The sequence below is a fragment of the Pelobates fuscus genome, chromosome 10, assembly GCF_036172605.1.
Source record: "Pelobates fuscus isolate aPelFus1 chromosome 10, aPelFus1.pri, whole genome shotgun sequence".
NCBI lineage: Eukaryota > Metazoa > Chordata > Amphibia > Anura > Pelobatidae > Pelobates > Pelobates fuscus.
Window position 1 is genome coordinate 43,394,851 of NC_086326.1, and position 18,464 is coordinate 43,413,314.

The following is an 18,464-nucleotide window of genomic DNA, read 5'->3' on the forward strand; positions in this document are numbered from 1 at the left end:
GAGGGGTGGTTGGTGCCTTAGTGGCCTGACTTCTGTGTGTTGGTTGTATGCGGCGCTGTGTGGTCTCGGGTACTGTAGGTGCCTTGGGAGTATTAGTAATTTACAGCCCCCATGTTGAAAGAAAAGGGGTGCTTAATTCGGGTCCACCATAACATGTGGCCGCGCTGCTGTGTGATAAAGAGTGTACACCCTAAAACTAGGGAGTATGGTAAAGGATCAGCTCTGAATGACAAGAAACAAACACTGTGCGGTGCTTTTAAAGCTGTAGTTAAAGGATCACTATAGTGTCAGGAAAACAAACTCCTGACACTATATAATCCTTAGGACCCCTCCTCCTTCAGGGCCCCCCTCCTGCTGGGCTGAAGGTGTTAAAACCCCTTCAGCCACTTACCTTTATCCAGCGCTGGGCTCCCTCGGCGCTGGTGACCTCTTCCCACACCCCGCCAACGTCAGCTCCCAAGTGGAGCCGAACTCACATGCTCGACCAGAGCCGAGCGCATTTAAAAACGCCCACCATAGGAAAGCATTTCTCAATGCTTTCCTATGGACGTTCTGCGTGCTCAATGCGATTTTCGCATTGAGTGTCGGGGAAGCGCCTCTAGCAGCTGTCAGGAAGACAGCCACTAGAGGCTGGATTAACCCTGCTATGTAAACATAGCAGTTTCTATGAAACTGCTATGTTTTCAGCTGCAGGGTTAAAACTAGAGGGACCTGGCACCCAGACCACTTAATTGAGCTGATGTGGTCTGGGTGACTATAGTGGTCCTTTAAATTATATCTGAAAACAAGTTGCATTAGAATTTTCGCACTGTCGGAGGACACCACCGTATTCCAAAAGTTAGGGCAGCTACAGTAAACAATTTGTTGTGGGCATTTGGCTAGGATAGTATCAATATCAAGTGCCTATTACAACCACTGTGGACTAAATAAAGTAACCTTAGAGTCCCACATTTGTACCAAACCAGGGATTAAAAACTATATAAGATGCGTTAAAAAATCTTCAATTGCAGCCTGAAAAATCCCTTGTAATAGGCATTCACCTAACGTCCCAAAGCTATTCCCATTTGGCTACACGGGGTTAACAGGTGTATGAAACTCAGTGCTTATGAAAGTAGTGTTGTAGAGATGTAAAATGATTTAGTTTAAATGTTTATATAAATTTATTCATTTATCCCAATATGCATTTAGAAAAAGAAACACCACACAGTAGTTGTGAGAGATCATGTTTGCACAATGCTCCCAGAATGCCATACTAAGTATGCAAATAAACACAGATAAACCCCACATGCTTGACAAATGTATTAGACTTAAATTAAACTCTTGCTTTAAAAGGTTGGCAAGAGAAAGCATACTCTGTATCTTGGCTCCAAACATGTTGGAATCAGCTCAGAGTGATCAGAGTGATCTCATGTTTTAACCAACATCTATGGCACCTGCTTGAATCTGCTTTTTCACTTATAACTGAGTATTGGGGGGGGGGGGGGGGGGGAGAATACAGAATCCTAGTTTAGTCATTTTACAACAATATTAGTTGCCATTTTGATTCTGACTGGCTGTCGAGTGTGTCCTTAACCCCTCCTAATTTGAGCAGATACACATTGAGAACAGCCCCCACTTGCTGCAAAGTTGGTAATTTGCGAGGGAGGTGTAAGAAGTTGTGATAAATAGGGGAGATTTCACACTTTGTGTAAAGAAATGCGCTCTCTATGTTGGAACCTGACTTGCCGTTAATCTTACATATTCATTACATACAGGGTTATTCACGAAAGTGAGTGAAATTAAAGAGAATTGTTCAGTGTGGCTACTTTGACCTTAAAGGGACACTATAGTCACCCAAACAACATTAGCGTAATGAAGAAGTTTTGGTGTAAAGATCATGGCCCTGCAGTCTTAATGCTCAATTCTCTGTCATTTAGGATTTAAATCATTTTTTGTTTCTGTTCATGCAACTCTGGGCACAGATCCCATGGCTGTGGCTGACACAACCTGCATGGAAAAAAAAAAAAAGTGGTTTTGTATTCAATCAGATGTAAGTTTTTATCTCCAGCTCTGTAATTTGAACTCTTATTGCACACAGGAGGTTCCTGCATGGTCTAGTAAACTATTAACAGAGCTGGAGATAATAAATTCTAAATTAAAAAGGATTTGCAATAAAGGAAGTGTAAACATTAGCAGACTATTTACAGACTGTGTAAGTCACATGCAGGGAGGTGTGAGTAAGGCTAAATAAGCAAACTGATTTAACTCCTAAATGGCAGAGAATTGAGACTGCAGAGGTATGATCTATACACCAAAACTGTTTCATTAAGCTAAAGGTGTTTTGGTGACTATAGTGTCCCTTTAAATGTGAAATTCACTTTGAATTTACCATGTATTCTCACTTTAGTGAATAGCCCTAAATTAAATAGCATAAACACTGGAAGCTATTCGTATATTTATACATGGATTTCCTCTGGGCCAATAAGTTAGTTATTAGAAGTCACCTCTGTGATCCGGGTAGAAAGTTATAGATTGGTTGTATGTAACAATTTACTAGTTACCGATGCCCTTTGTGTGCAGTGTGCTGTGCCCCGTGGTGATTTCTAACCCAACAATAGGACAGTCTTTGGCACTTTAGCTTTTGTAGGACTGCAAGGCCCATCATTCTTAACTGGTGTCAAATTTCCCTTCCTCAGTTAGAACTGGAGTGACCTTGCCTGTGATTGCCTGCACATTCCCGATTGCACGGCATGCATTGACAAGGAGTGTTGCCGTTGGTCCCAGACAGGAGAGTGTTAAAGAGTTATCACTTTGTTCTGACTTGCAGGGACTGGAGCCGGTGGATGGTGCCCTCTCTCATTCCTCGCTCTACTCCCGTGCTGTGGCAATGGAGACAACAAGCGGTGGACTCCTACTTCCCTTCCAGCAATCTGATATAGACACGGCTCTCCAGCTTGCCAGAGAAGAGGTAATCTCGTGTAAATCCCCATGTAATGGTAGTATAATAACCATTTATTGAATTCTGAAAAGCAGCCCAATTCTTACACATTGTTTGCCTTTGAAATTATTACTGTCAGACAAACACCAGTACGCCAGTTGCTGTTATCTGTAGTGTAAAAAAAGTTACAATGTCGGGATAAAAAGTTCCAACTGTGCGTCTTTTTGTCTTTTTATCAAAAGTTCAAATCTAATGATTTATATTAATACCACTCAGGCTGAGAGGCAGTACCATGACCAAATGGAATGTTCTTAGTATTAAACATTTAAAAAGGATTTATTCATGGTACCCAATTATACTACATTTAAAGTTTAAGGTCTCTCTTGTAGATTTCTGTGTGTTCCGTTGTTAGACAGTGTTACGTAAAGCTCACCAGTAATTCATTAAATTATTTAATTGGCCTGTGTTTATCCTAAAGGTTAGAGGTTACATGGTCTGGTAGCCATTTTTTATTTAGGGACCTATTTACAAATATTCAAAAATCTCCTTCTCCAGAATCGCTTGTTGTATGAGGTTATGTTGTGACCAAGGAAGATAATTCTTGGCTTGAGAAAGGCTCCTGTGTGAGCCAAAATGTTGCTTGTTCAACTTTAATAAAGTCTCCAGTTTAGGATAGAGTCTACGTGTGCCCGGATATTTTTGTTTTGGTCTACAATTCATGAGGGAGTGGTAGTTACCCTGGGCTGTGTGGCACCATAGTGTTGATCCTTTATCTTTATTGGTGAGTGCCATTCCTTTTTAAAACCAAGGAAGATAATTAGTTACGTGGCTCGGCAGCCATATTGGACTGTTTGTTAGAAAAATTGGAATGTGTCCTCAGCTAGGTCTTCTACCACTGATGTTCAAAGCAAGTCAATATCTAAATCAAGATGACTCTTGCAAGCCAGTTGTATGTTTGCATTCATTTCACAAATGACCTCTTATTCAACACAAGATATTCGCAATATCTGCGAATGGGCTGTGTCTGTGCTCACGTTCCTGGCCAACTCCAACACTGCTTGCAGCTACGTTTGCATACTATGCCCATAGTGTGGAGGAAGATCAGCTTTAAACTAGCTGTTTAGCAGTAATACCATACAAGACCAGCGGGTGCCATCTCTGTATATTATGTAGAACATTGCAATTACTTGTCTTGTAAAATAACTTTTGGTATTTAAACATCAAGTAGAGCGTTTGTGGTTCAGAAAAGCTGTCTAACAATCTTGATTATTTTAAGTAATATTGACAGAAATATCATCCATGGGTACTTGTATATTCTTGTATATTATCCTACAACCAAAATATTGAGTTCCCTAGATGCGTGCACTCATCGAAAATCTCAGTTGAGGCAAAAAAAAGGGATTTTGCCTGATTAGTTTAAGCCACTCCTGGGTGTTTTTAACCCATATCTGTGTGCAAATAACATGGGACACAATAGCAATTGAACACAACCTGCAATGTTAAAGTCAAATGCATGTGTGGTGCCATTTTGCCATCAGAACACTAATAGAAAATATCTTCTTCAGAGCTTTGTTGAGTCAAATGTAAAGTGCAGTGTATATTTTACCCAATATGTAACTATGTAACAGGAGTGGCCAGTCTACATTGTAAATAGTAACGTGAAGAGGAATCCTCTTCTTAAAGGTCTCTCTTTCTCTGTAAAATGGTGACTTGGAAATTCAGTCAGTTTTAGATTATAAAATTAACTTTTCCTTTTTGATAACCTGAGATTGTTCAAACTTCTAAAACTCGCTCAAATTCAATACGGAAAAACCCTTCAGTGCTGAAAAGCAAAATGAAACTTGAATTATTAAGTATTTTAAACATAATCAGGAAATTCACTAAACAACTAGTACAATCGCATTTGTGCTCCATGAGATGAGGATACTGTCTCTTTAGCGCTTTGAAATAGAACAAATGTGTTCCAGGATAATATTTTCACCAATGTGTGTTTGTTTTTGCTTTTTTCCATTGTCTTATACTCTTTATTTTATGACCTTAATCCTTCATTTGTAATTATTCTCTCTTCGTCCTATTACTTTTGCTCAGACACTTTACAATAGTCGATTTAATAATCTTTAAACTCTTTTCCACCATTACTGTTACTGAGTTTTTGTCCTGCTTTTTAAGATTGCCGTTAAAGAGAGGGAGGTGACCGAATGGAAGCAAAAGTACGAGGGAAGTCGATGTGAGGTGGTGGAGATGAGGTGAGATTCTTAGAGTGCCATTGCTTGGTAATCATTAAAGGGACACTATAGTCACCTGAACAACTGTAGCTTAATGCAGCAGTTTTGGTGTATGGAACATGCCCCTGCAGCCTCACTGCTCAATCCTCTGCCATTTAGGAGTTAAACCCTTTGTTTATGAACCCTAGTCACACCTCCCTGCATGTGACTTGCACAGCCTTCCATAAACACTTCCTGTAAAGAGAGCCCTATTTAGGCTTTCTTTATTGCAAGTTCTGTTTAATTAAGATTTTCTTATCCCCTGCTATGTTAATAGCTTGCTAGACCCTGCAAGAGCCTCCTGTATGTGATTCAAGTTCAATTTAGAGATTGAGATACAATTATTTAAGGTAAATTACATCTGTTTGAAAGTGAAACCCGTTTTTTTTTCATGCAGGCTCTGTCAATCATAGCCAGGGGAGGTGTGGCTAGGGCTGCATAAACAGAAACAAAGTGATTTAACTCCTAAATGACAGTGAATTGAGCAGTGAAATTGAAGGGGAATGATCTATACACTAAAACTTTATTTAGCTAAAGTAATTTAGGTGACTATAGTGTTCTTTTAACCTTACTGGGTGTTTGAGACGTACTGAGTTCAGAATTTGGTAAGTGTTGGCTCTTGTAGAGACCTCAAGTTAGATCAGTGACCCATGACTCCAACAAACCTGCAGTTTTTCTTCCATAACAAGCAAGCAGCATTTTTATACCTCAGACGCCCTAACAAATCTCAGCGATTAAACCCCCTCCATCTGGCAATGAGATAAACTCCTCTTCCATAGATCACCGGTAAAGCCTCTCAGTCAGATGTAAAGGGTTAGTTGCTAATTAGTTTTCAGTGTTTGTATGCTTCTTTATTACTGCAATCGTTTTGCAAGTAAAAAAAAAAAATATATATATATATATATTTTAATCTAGAAGCTAGGAATGTTATATGTATTGTAACTACTGAGGCAAATCCCCAAATATGTCAGGCAGGCAGTGAGAAAGAGAAGAATACAATAATATTTTCGGTCGTTTTGATGCAAGGCTGCTTTACTCTATATACCCTGAGCAGAGACGTACAAACTCTTCAGCATTAAAGACTATAAGGTTTAACGCACGCTTTTCGTGAACTGAAAACTGAATTTAAAAATTTAGAGCAAAATGGCTGAATTGGAAAAATTCTCTAGATCCGCTATATTCACGGCTTGGCTGTTTTTAGTATAAATTTAGAAATTTGGTTCTCGATCAGCTTTAAATGTGCTTGGTGAATAAACCCACCATGTATAGAACACCTGTTATTTTTCAAGGAACTGCTATTGAGCATAATGAAAAAATTATATATATATATTTTATTTTATTTTTTTTCTTCAGGAAAATTGTTGCAGAATATGAGAAGACAATAGCTCAAATGATTGGTAAGTGTTTTCAATGTCAATTATATTTCACAGCAAATTATTCATAGTTTACCAAGAAAATAAAAAAATGTGATGTAACAGCTGCTAGAAAACACTGAATGAAGGGACTCTATGCACTATAATCATTTTAATGAGATGAAATAGATATAATGTTTACAGTGTCCCTTTAATTTCTTACTGAAATTTTATGAAGTGGAACAAATCACTTCTATGGGAATTACTCCATGTGATTAAACTACACTGAAAAGTACCCATATTTTGCTGAAACTTTACTAGCATTTTAGCATTTATGCTATTTCTAGTAGACACATTGTAAAGCTAAAGGACTGTCAATCTGTCCAATAAAATAAACTAAAAAAATAAAATCACTAAATTTCATTTAATTTAGGAGTTAAATCGCTTTGTTTATGCAGCCCTAGTACCACCTCCCCTGCATGTGACCTACAGAGACTCCCTACACATATCCATAAAAATATTGCATTAGGCCCTCCCATTGCTGCAGTGCTTTCCTATTGGAGTTGACTGAAGCTGGACGTCCTCATGCAGAGTGTGAGGTCATCCAGCGTCAGGCGACCAGGAAGTGCCTCTCATGGCTACCTGATTGACAGCCACTAGAGGCAGTCTTAACCCCTCAGTGTAATTATTGTGGTTTCTCTAAAACTGCAATAATTACTATTGCAGGGTCAAGGGGACAGAGACACTGCACCCAGACCAACTTCAATGAGCTGAAGTGGTGTAGGTGCTTATAGTGTCCCTTTAACTTCAGTACAGGGCAAGGTAAAAGTTCAATGGCTCTAGTTTGCCACTAAAAGATGGGAACTCCTTACCTGACTCTCCAGGTCCTTGAACATATATGCTTAAGACATTCTTCCCTAATATCGGGTTAAAGGGACACTCCAGGCACCCAGACCACTTCTGCCCATTGGAGTGGTCTGGGTGCCAACTCCCACTACTCTTAACCCTGCAAGTGTAATTATTGCAGTTTTTTATAAACTGCAATAATTACCTTGCAGGGTTAACTCCACCTCTAGTGGCTGTCTACTAGACAGCCACTAGAGGGCACTTCCTGGTTCCTGTGCTAGAGCGTCGCTAGATGTCCTCACGCTGTGTGAGGACCTCCAGCGTCGCTCATTTCTCCATAGGAAAGCATTGAAATGCATTTTCAATGCTTTCCTATGGGGAGCGCTAATGCGCATGCGCGGCATTGATGCGCATTAGGTCTTTCCCGGCCGGTGGGCGGGATCAGTCTCCCCACCGGCCGACGCAATCAGAAGGAGGAGCGGCGGCGGAGGGAGAAGCAGCGACGTGGGGCATCGTCGCTGCCTCAGGTAAGTTACTGAAAGGGGTTTTCACCCCATCAGCAACCGGGGATTGGGAGGTGGGAGGGAGAGGGGACCTGCAGTGCCAGGAAAACTGATTTGTTTTCCTGGCACTGGAGTTTCCCTTTAAGAAACCAAATTGTAAAGATATTTTAATCTCCACTAGTCAACTGAAAATGATAATTAGTAAGAGGAAAGTGTGATGTTTGTGGTTTTAAAGATTCGCAACATATTGAGTACACTTGTAAGTGTTTTAGAGTTTCATTCATCATTTTATCAATTAAAACTACCAGTTTGTGAAATGAAGTAAAACAGGCCTTCATATCGTGTGTGTGTTTTATTGTCAGTGTTTGGTACCTAGTTATTATGGGCTAATTTTTAAAGGAACAGGAGAGGCTTGAACACCTTACAAATTTGGTAGAATAATGGCACTTTGTTTATAAATTATTTGATATTTGTGACACTCTGTAAGGTGGTGGCATTGAGTTGGAAAAAGGTTGAGAGTTTTGTGATCCACATTCAGAAAGTGTCAGTAATACCTTCTTGCACTTCCTGCATGTGAAATGAAAGTCACAGTTCTATGGACACAAAGAGTATTTGGAGTCTGTGGTCGATTTGTCCATTATCATTTTCAACAGCAGTAGCTAACTGATGTTTAGTGGGCTCTGAATATTGAGTGCATTGATCCTAACTTGTTGTAGAAATAAATAAATAAAAAAAATACATCCAGCAAGGGTTCTATAAAAGTAAAATATCTTTTATTTCCCCTTAGTGTGTATTCTTTTTGCAGGGTTACATAATTACTTGATATTCTATCATTCCAGTGCAGAATTTGTAGGAGTGATGAGAGTTGCAGTCCAAAAGCTAGTTGATGGCAATCATCAGGATAGCTGTCATTTTCTGATCCCTCCCCATCCAACCTGTCATTCTCTGATTTAGCTCTTTTGTTTTCTCAAATAGCTAACTTGCTTTGCATCTCAAACCCTGAACGCTTCTTGATTAACCTTTTTATGTTTTTCCTTCCACTTTATTTTATTTTACCTTACGCTTTTTTGCTTTTATTTTTGTTTGCACACATAAGGCAGCCCAGGTAAGACGACTAGTCCCACTGATTTCATTGTAAAATAATTTCTTTATTGTATCCAATTCCAGGACCAAAATGTTAAATCATACTGTCATCATAACAGAAGTTGTCTTGACTAATTTACCATTTCTGACCCTTTCCATAAACAGTATATTTTCATATGTATCTAGATGTAAGACTAATGTCTGGCTTATCAATGACACACAAATACAATAGCAAGCTTGCTTAACCCCTTCAGGACACAACTTCTGGAATAATCATGATTAGGGAATCATGACGGAATATTTGCGTCATGTGTCCTTAAGGGGTTAAATGTTTTTTGTTTTTTTTTTATGTATCGCAATAAAATTGATATGTGATATTGTAGAATATTCAGGTTTTGAGAATGTTTTATGAAGTATTAAGAAACGTTGTATGCCTATTCAGTAAAGCTGGAGTATGTTTGAGAATTAACAGGTAAATTACACATTTTAACAAAAAAAGCTGAAAAGCTTTGACTTTTTTTTTCCAGATCTGGTGTTTTGCAGTTCCTATTTTTTACATCTCCATTATTCCTACCAGTGATTAAAGCCAACTAGAGTAACTGTGGCATGTCCCTGAAATGTATGAAAAGTACTGATTTTGGTAGATATTTACCCTAGACACCTCCCATCCTCAAACATTTATTCGCCCTGTGAGTTTACTGTTGGTGACTCATAGATGTGGAAATATTCTGTCAGCTTCAGAAGAAGGGAGGTGAACTTGGGAACAGGACAGGTGGAAAAATAAAATTATGTAAATCTTGAATGTTTCTTAAGGTCAATTAAAAGGGATAAAATGTTAGGACACAAATCCATTAATGTTCAAAGGAATGAAGGTAACAAGATCTGCAAGTGCTAGTCCCCCATATTGCATACACCTGTCTAAGCAGTTCCCTAATATTTAAAAAAACATTTTTACAATCTTGCTATAACATTTTCATCGAAATTATACATTGCCAAAGAAGTTAGAATAGAAGAGATTCCATCAAAGGTCACCATGTACAACTATATAGAATCAGCGTAGTGTACCCAAACGCCTTGGAAGGATACAATCAACACCACTCTAAAATTTTTGCCTAAGGAGAAACATTGAGCCATAAGAAACCAAGGAAGACTCGTCCTGAACAGGCCAACAATTCCCCAAAAATTAGCACACCACTATGACCAGGCCTACACCATTGGTAATAAGTGTTGAACACCCTAATTAGCTCAAGTTTTAGAGGAACATCATTCAACTCGATAGTTAATATTAGATATAAAATAACATCGATACCTGGGATGGGATGCTCTAGTCTAGTCCATTCTTAAACAAGATGCAATGTTTATGCCAACTGGTACTCCTACCATCACATTTGTCTCTTATAAGGATGTTCTTAAGGTGCTCAGAATCACATCATCTACAAGTCATTCGTCATCTAAGTTACATCATAATTCCTCTCTCCATCAATTACCTATGTGCCATAAGTCATTATTGTAAACACAAATAATTATAATGCCGTTCGATAGTATACATTTCACTAAAATGTCCATTGTAAAAAGTTATATTTATGTGTCGTTTTTGTCCATGGAATTGAAATGAAGTATATTTCACATAATCCACTAGATTGTAGATGGGCAACATTTAGCACTCTAGATGTTGTGGACTACATTTCACCTGATGCTTTGCCAGCGTTACTGCTGTAAGAGCATTATGGGAGATGCAGTTCATAACATCTGAAGTTCCGAAGGTTGCCTACCACTACATTGGACTGGGGCAAATATGAGAACTAATCTTTTTTATATGTTTTCTGGTATATGCCCATGGCTAAATAATTCATGAAGATCCATGTCATTTATTTATAACTTATTTTTTAACAGAGGATGAGCAGCGGGAGAAGTCGGTGTCACACCACACGGTGCAGCAATTGATCATTGAAAAGGAGCAAGCACTGTCTGATTTAAACTCTGTTGAAAAGTCTCTGGCGGAACTCTTCCGTAGATATGAGAAAATGAAGGATGTTTTGGAGGGATTCAGAAAAGTAAGTGCTCTCAAAAATTTTCTTATCGATCCTCTATTTCTGCGTATCGTATCTGGCCATAGTATCTTCATTTTGTTCAGTGCACATAGAACATAGAACACATGGAACGTCAATATCCTACTCGGCAAACTGTTACTTTTACAACTAGAACTCGTTCCTTGTTAATAAATAATTTATCCACTATAACAGCATAACAAGATTCACACACTGACATTTCTTAAAGGAATTATATTTAAATATATCCATTTCTGCTCATGCGAGGGTGGCTGTCGCAGTTGATGCATAGAGGAACACCTATGAACACCCAAGATTTACATTAAACGATATTGAAAGAAAACAGAATTGATACTCACCCCAACTTTCCCCTCCCCCTCCCAAAAAGCTCCCCTCCTCCCCCTCCAAACTATCTACCTATCTTTCTTGGGCAATTAAAATCTACCCTAATCCACCCTCCACCTCTGCCTTAATTCAACAAGTCTCTAAACCAACTGTGTATATTCTGTAGAATTACAGGCAGATGTAACAGAATTACGAGGCCCCCACACACCTTACCCAAGCTCACTGTTCATATGAAAACGTCCCATGCTGTATGGGTAAGCCTGATTAGCGCGGCACTATACTCTGTTGTGTATGTCAAAGGTAATATCACCTAAACCTGGTTTTCACACACAGAGTGTTCCTTTTTTCACTATTGTTTGTCTGGGCAAAGAGTGCTATAGCTGCTAATATATATATACTTTCTTTCGTTTACATCTAAAGCGCCCTAATATCACACAAACAATGTCTTTCTTGTATCACTGTTCATTTTGTTTCATTTCCTGTACTGATTTGGGGTTTATTTTTCTGTGTATTTTTTTTTTTTTTACCTCTACATTTCACGAGTGTTTTCTTTTTCTTGCTCTTTCATTTAAAAAAAAATATATATTTCATTTTCTTGAAACCACTTCCTGCATATTTTCTATTTATAAACAGGCCTGTTTATAACGCAGATGTTCTTTTTTTCCCCATCTTCTCTTCAATAACGTTTTTCCATTCTTGAAATAAAAAGCCATGACAACATGTACTCTTTCCACATTGCTCACCACCCAGCAGACTATTTTTACTTCTTTGTTGTCCAGTTAAACCAAGTTATGGTATGTGTAGCGTGCAACTAAATAAAGATAAGAATTTTAACTGGTACATATAATTATAGAAGATGACCGTGCTATTGGCCTGTTTCCTGTAGCTCTCCATTACCATTCTGTTTAAATAAAGGATGTAGAATACATCACAGTGTGAAAGGTTTATATTCACAATCTGATTGATCGCCTTCAACTCTTACTTTTCGTACAGAATGAGGAGGTTCTGAAGAAGTGCGCTCAGGAATATCTGTCGCGGGTTAAAAAAGAGGAACAGAGGTACCATGCTTTGAAAATCCACGCGGAGGAAAAGCTAGACAGGTAAATACAGGATGCATGCCGTAGCTCCAAAATACATCACTGCACCCTAAATGTATTTAGAATTTAGTAATAAAAGATAGCCTTACAGTTTGCTCCGTGTTTTCCTAGGGCCAATGCCGATATTGCCCAAGTGCGCATTAAGTCTCAGCAAGAACATGCTGCTTATCAGGCCAGCTTGAGGAAGGAACAGCTCAAGGTGGATGCTTTGGAGAGGACACTTGAACAAAAGGTTATGTAACAAAAACACTATTTTTTTATTTTTTTATTATTCCATTAAGTATGGTGTTGTAGGTAGGTTTCTAACAGTCTCTCCCTATTTCTTCTCTTTTTTACAGAATAAAGAGATTGAAGAACTCACTAAGATTTGTGATGAGCTTATTATGAAGATGGGAAAGAGTTAGCCTTCCTCTGCCTTTCTTCGGATGCTTGGTTTTCGAGCGGTGTGCAATCTGGATGATGTAGGAAAATGGGATTTCATGTATTCTTTGTACCTGTCCCCCGGTTGAATTGTGGAGAGGAGGCACCTGCGGCACAGGGAAGGCTCAGGAAGCGTGTACCACAGGCTTCCCTCCGCATGTCCTTCCTGTATCAGGGAGGCCGAAACCTGGCCCTGCATCTCCACGTGTCTTGTTGTATTTTATATGGATGTTTTCCCATGCTGCATCGTGTCAAAAAGAGCTTAGAGCTCATTGTGTCTCACGTCTGAGGAAGACCCTTTTGTGTCTAAAGCCTTTTGATTCTTAGGTGGGACATTCCATCCTGGACTTGTTACTGAAACAGTGTCAGCTGATCCATAGCTGGAGAGAGATATATAAACGCATGAGAAAGTGTGCTGTAAATAAATCTTATCTTATGAGAATCTTGGAGAACTCATTTCTTTTGTGCATGTTACTGTCTGTTTTGGGGTTACCTGTTCCACAACAGCTTTTTTTTCCCAAACAGCCATGTTTGTGCAAGATTTTATATCTGCTTTTGTTTCTAGACGTGTATACATGATTCACAACTCTCAGCCCACAGCATCTGATCTAGAGTTGGGCAAATCATGTTATTTGTTTCAAAGGGGTTAGAGACTGAGCCACACCGTGGACCAGTTACAGGACATGGGATAAGTAATGTACATACAAAATTATATTGACCTACGAGAGATTAAAAGGAACCTTCTTAAATAAGCTTACAATCCATGAGAATGGGGTAAAGAAACGTAAGTGGAAGAATAGTATGTCAGAGGGGAAGAGGGATTGATGGATAAGTTGAGTAAAATTAAGCTTTTAAAAATGTTGAACTAAACGAAGATCGTAAAGAGGTATTGCAAACTGGGCTGTAGAAACAAATGAGGTGTGGAGGACAATTGTAATGAGAGTTATTCATTAACATGGTCACAGGATAAGGTCACACGGCGAATGGAATAAAATTTGTGTATTTGTTAAGTAAAGAGTAAATTTAGTAAGGAGTGAATTTACAAACAATTTTTTTAAGCTCTTGTCAACTGTTTGAATCCTGAAGGATAAGATAAAGCAATGTAAGGATTGGAGAAAGGGGTGACGTATAGTAGCAGTAGCAGCTAGTCAGAAGGATGAGACTCTTGACAGGATTCATTATAGAGTAGAGGGGGCAATACAATTATTTGGAAGGCAAGTGAGTGTTTTTTGTTGCATTTTGAATTAGATAGATGCGAATGTGAGTAATATTTTACAGATGGAAATTACAGCATTTGGAGACAGACTGGCTGTGGGGAGAAGAGACGCAAGTCAAAAGTAACTCTCAAGGCAGCGAGCTTAAAGAGTTGTGATAACAGGTGTTCCAGTGATCTGTAGGGAGATAGATGAAGGTGGAATATTTAAAGGGGTAATTAGATAAGAGTCCAATTTTAGAAAGATTTATTTTTAGAAAACAATTACATACATTTACAAAGGAGATGTTCTAAGAGGACAGGAGAGAGGGGGTTGGGTGGGGGAGGGGGAGGAGGAGATAGGTAACTGAGTGTCATAGTCAATTTGTATTTTTTTTTACCATAACCAAAATGACACTCATCTTTCTTTACTGCACAATGTGAGACATTTTTCATGAATGGTCAAAGTTGACAAGCATTTTCCCATTACACTTTGTCTGCCATGAAATTAGGATGCTCTAGTTGGACCAGCTAATTTCCCTGCACCATACTATGGGATTTATTCACTACCATTCAAATTTATTAAATATTTGAGACAAATTACCTTGGTTCTTTCATAAACAAAGCTGTCTACAAACTGCACGGCTACCTAAGTTGAGTGTCTAATCCTTAAAAACTCCTGAAACTGTACACTTTGTGTAACGGAGCTCCCTTTACGCCTGGCTGGGTGCCTCCGCCAAGGACCGCTTCCTAGCTGGAACAGGGGAAAAACCGCAGCACTTCTGCCCACAGTCGCCGTGGCTTGACTGGGGCCCTGGAACCGCTCCTTCCTGGAGCCGAATGGGGAATTAGCTCTAGAAACCCCCTGGCACTGGACGACACTCAGTCCTGGGAACTCTAGTCCTTACAAGGACTTTCCCCATTGAATCCCCTGTAAGCTGACACAGGGGTTAAATCTTCCTTACCTCCAATAATAGGACGACACAGTTTTGGAGTGCAAGCTGGAAGGCTTTTATAGCAGCCACAACTGGCCTTATACGCATGTCCCCATGCAAGAGGCACTCCCCTCCTGGACTTTGTGGGGGACTGCAGCACAAAATCACAATGACAATAAGGTTACAAGGCACAACACTCCCACACACAGCACACAATTCCTCCCTTCTCCTGGGAGATAATGGAGTCAGTTACTGTATTTAACCAAATTATCTCCAGGCAGAAAAAAACACATTTCTATAAAACCACAAAAGTACCACAAAAAAACATAATATCCCCACAAATGTTACATCCCCGGATAGCCCTGATCTGGGCGACCAAAAAATCACCCAGTTCAGTTCAGGAATTTTATGGAAGTCATTTATTTGATCGACCGCAGGCATGGTCCCATGCCCACAACAGTTCCAGAGAATCAGGGCTTGTGGTCAGTCTAGTTCGGTAGTTTGAAAACGAACAAACTACCTAACAGAGTCAATAGCCTTACCCTGGAGCTTGTTCCCCTCATCCAGACCAATGATCTCACCGAACAGTGCCCTTCTAAGTTGTATAGAAACAAACACAGGCGATGATGGAAGTCCAGCGGTGTTCGGGAGTTTCTGTATCTGATTTTAATTCCATGAGATTCATGCCCAAACACCGCTGCCTGCTTTCATGTGAACTAGATGGCGCCACCTCGTGGTTGTCCATAGGAATTTTTGCCACCCAGACGAACAATTAGAACACTGCGGTGAGAAACGTTCCAAGTTGTTAATAGGTGTTAACAAGCTCCATGGTGGTCTTTGGTTCGTGTGGTTGTTCGGTAATTCTAAGTGCCGTTTCGTTAGTTCGAAGTGTGGCCATACAAGTCCAAAAAGGCACAGACAGTGGTTTTACTCAGGGTTTAACACGGGGGGCCATAGTCACAGGGTAGGAGGCTGGCAAAAAGGCCCCTCCAAGAACTCGTGGCAAACTCACTTGAAAAGGGGAGTTTGTCACACTTTGTTTTACAAAAAATCACTGTACCTCTGATTTATCCTTATATTGTGTTATACTATTGTGCAATCCATGGTAGCAGCCTTAAAAACAGCACCTTAACACAGAAATCCAGCATTTCCTCGGTCTCCCATGTATACTCCCTGTACACCACTACATCTGTTTTTTTTTTCTAGTTATTTTGTTTATTATTGATCACTATAGCAGAAAATGTGTGCTTGTTTGTGTTTGTGTCTTCATGTGTGTGTCTGTATATCTTAATAAAGTTCATACAGTGTTTTACCAAAATGTAGAAATGTGAAAGCGTATCCACAAGGTTAACAAGCTATAGAATTCAGTCTTTCAGGATAAAGTTGGAATAACAGACTTAGAGCTGGGTGTCTTTCTGAAGGATAAAGTGAATGGAAGGAGCTTTTAATTGGAATGAGTTGTTTATAGCAATGTGTTCTAGCCCCTTCACCAGGAGATTAAAGAAAGACGATAATCTTGGGTTAACGAGGACCATCTTCTTCTTAGCCGGTCTGAAAGGACGCCATTGGGACTGTTATCATGCTGCTTGTGTACACCCTACTGCTCCTCTCTGTTCTCGCTATACAGCAAGGTAAGTTAGTACTTTTGAAAACAAATGGGTTTCTGGCATTAGTAGTGACTTGAGGTGTAAGTTCTAAAAAACCAAAATGTAAATTGCTGATTGGCAAAAATAATTTATTGGGAGAGATTATTTATTTTTTTTTTTTTGCAACAATTGCAGTTTACCCTAAATGTTTTACATTTTCAGATCACAACACCACCTCTGGTTCATTTATCCCTTAAAGGATTTTGACTTGCTTTTTTTTTTTTTTTTTTATGTGAATTTAGGTGTGACCGTTGTTTATGAATTTTGTTCACAAATGATGCAAATGTGTAGCCGGAATAACAGTATAAACTAAATAAAGAAATACGATAGAATATGGGGAAAGTAGAAATACGGCTCTATGATAGGAAAGGAGAAGTGGTAACAAATTAAGTAAAGATTGAGTTAAGGATCTCCGACTTGTCCTGAAATTCTATGATGTAATTTAATTTATTTCCTGTGCAATAGCTTTTAACCATCACTATACTGGAATAATAACAATCACAAACTTTATTTGTCATGAAGACAATAGTTATTGTGTTTTACCTTTTTAACATAAAATATGAATACCAAAGGGGGGTCAATGAATGTCCCATTCAAGGGTTAAACTATAAGGAAGGTATGATATGTACAACCGTTTAACTAGTCATGGACGAAAAAATACAAACTTATTTTAAACTGTAAAAAAAAAAAGATTCTGGGCAAATTTAGAAAGCTTGCAGACAACGTCTTGCTTGATCACATAAGCAGCTTTTTCCTTTAGTTTAACAAATGCAGCACTGTGGCCATATGTTAACCTTTCCTGAGTGGTTTATTAGCTGACAAGCTACTTTTAGTGAATGCAATTAGCCTTATTGCTTTTTTTATTTTGGGGAAAAAGCACAGTGATAACGTATAATGCTGGTCAGCTGTGAGTAAAACAACAGAACATTATGGACAAACAAGATTTGTTTTAAAATGCAGGGGCAAAAGGGTCATGTTCATGAGATATTACAATGTAAAGAATATATAGGTGGGGGTGGATGCAGGATTTTATTTTCAATGCAGAATAAAAATCATTCACATCAAATGTGTAATTCTGTTAATCAACAGGCTGATTACAATATGTTCCAGTGTACAGGTTGTCTTAATCTTATAGCAAGGAACATTTGGCTAATTCTCTTCGTCGTGGAAGACTTGGTGGGGATAAAGAATAAATATTAATATGGGTGATGGATTTCAGACAGATAATGGAGCGGAGAGGTGAACGGAGAGGAGATTTATCTAAAGAGGAGAGAAGCAGATATGGTATGGGGAACACAAATGGCTAGATTATGGAAGAACAGAGTGGGCAGTCACAAAAGAGGAAAAAAGGAGAGGGGGTGAAATGGAGTGAATGAAATTGGGCCTTTGCACATTTAGATCTGTTAATTGATATCTGTAGAACACAGTTCTACTCAAAAATCTTTAACACATCAAGGGAATAAACAGGATGCACAGATTTCAAATACCAAGCAGTGAAAAATATTACATAACTTGTCAAACTGATAACAAGGTGAGCTGTGATTGAGTTGACATTCATCTTGCAAGATTTAGAACAAATATGCAGTTTGGAGAATCATTTTGTACGGACATTTTTTAATTCCATTGATGACTCAAATATTAATAGATTGAATATTGAATATTACAGTATATATTTTTTAAACATTTTACATCAACCTCGACTTCCTTATAAACTGCTATTGCTCCGATACAAACTGGCAGTCACATTTCAAAACCAAATTGTAAAATGTAGGCTATAACAGACAAGATGGCAGTTTTCTCAAATTCAGTTTTTTTT

The 18,464-nt window shown here is 38.7% G+C and overlaps 1 protein-coding gene across 5 annotated transcripts in view; it reads left to right on the plus strand.

The window, feature by feature from the left end:
* Positions 1-13,317, plus strand: part of TACC2 (transforming acidic coiled-coil containing protein 2) — a 113,675-nt gene extending 100,358 nt beyond the window's left edge. For all 5 annotated transcript variants that reach the window (XM_063433626.1, XM_063433629.1, XM_063433630.1 and 2 more), the window contains 7 exons: positions 2,807-2,947; positions 5,087-5,163; positions 6,535-6,578; positions 10,859-11,019; positions 12,352-12,458; positions 12,567-12,687; positions 12,794-13,317. In XM_063433626.1, the coding sequence (XP_063289696.1) occupies positions 2,807-2,947; positions 5,087-5,163; positions 6,535-6,578; positions 10,859-11,019; positions 12,352-12,458; positions 12,567-12,687; positions 12,794-12,859 (717 nt within the window). In that variant the 3' untranslated portion in view covers positions 12,860-13,317. The remainder of the gene's footprint in view (positions 1-2,806; positions 2,948-5,086; positions 5,164-6,534; positions 6,579-10,858; positions 11,020-12,351; positions 12,459-12,566; positions 12,688-12,793) is intronic.
* Positions 13,318-18,464: the final 5,147 nt, after the last annotated feature.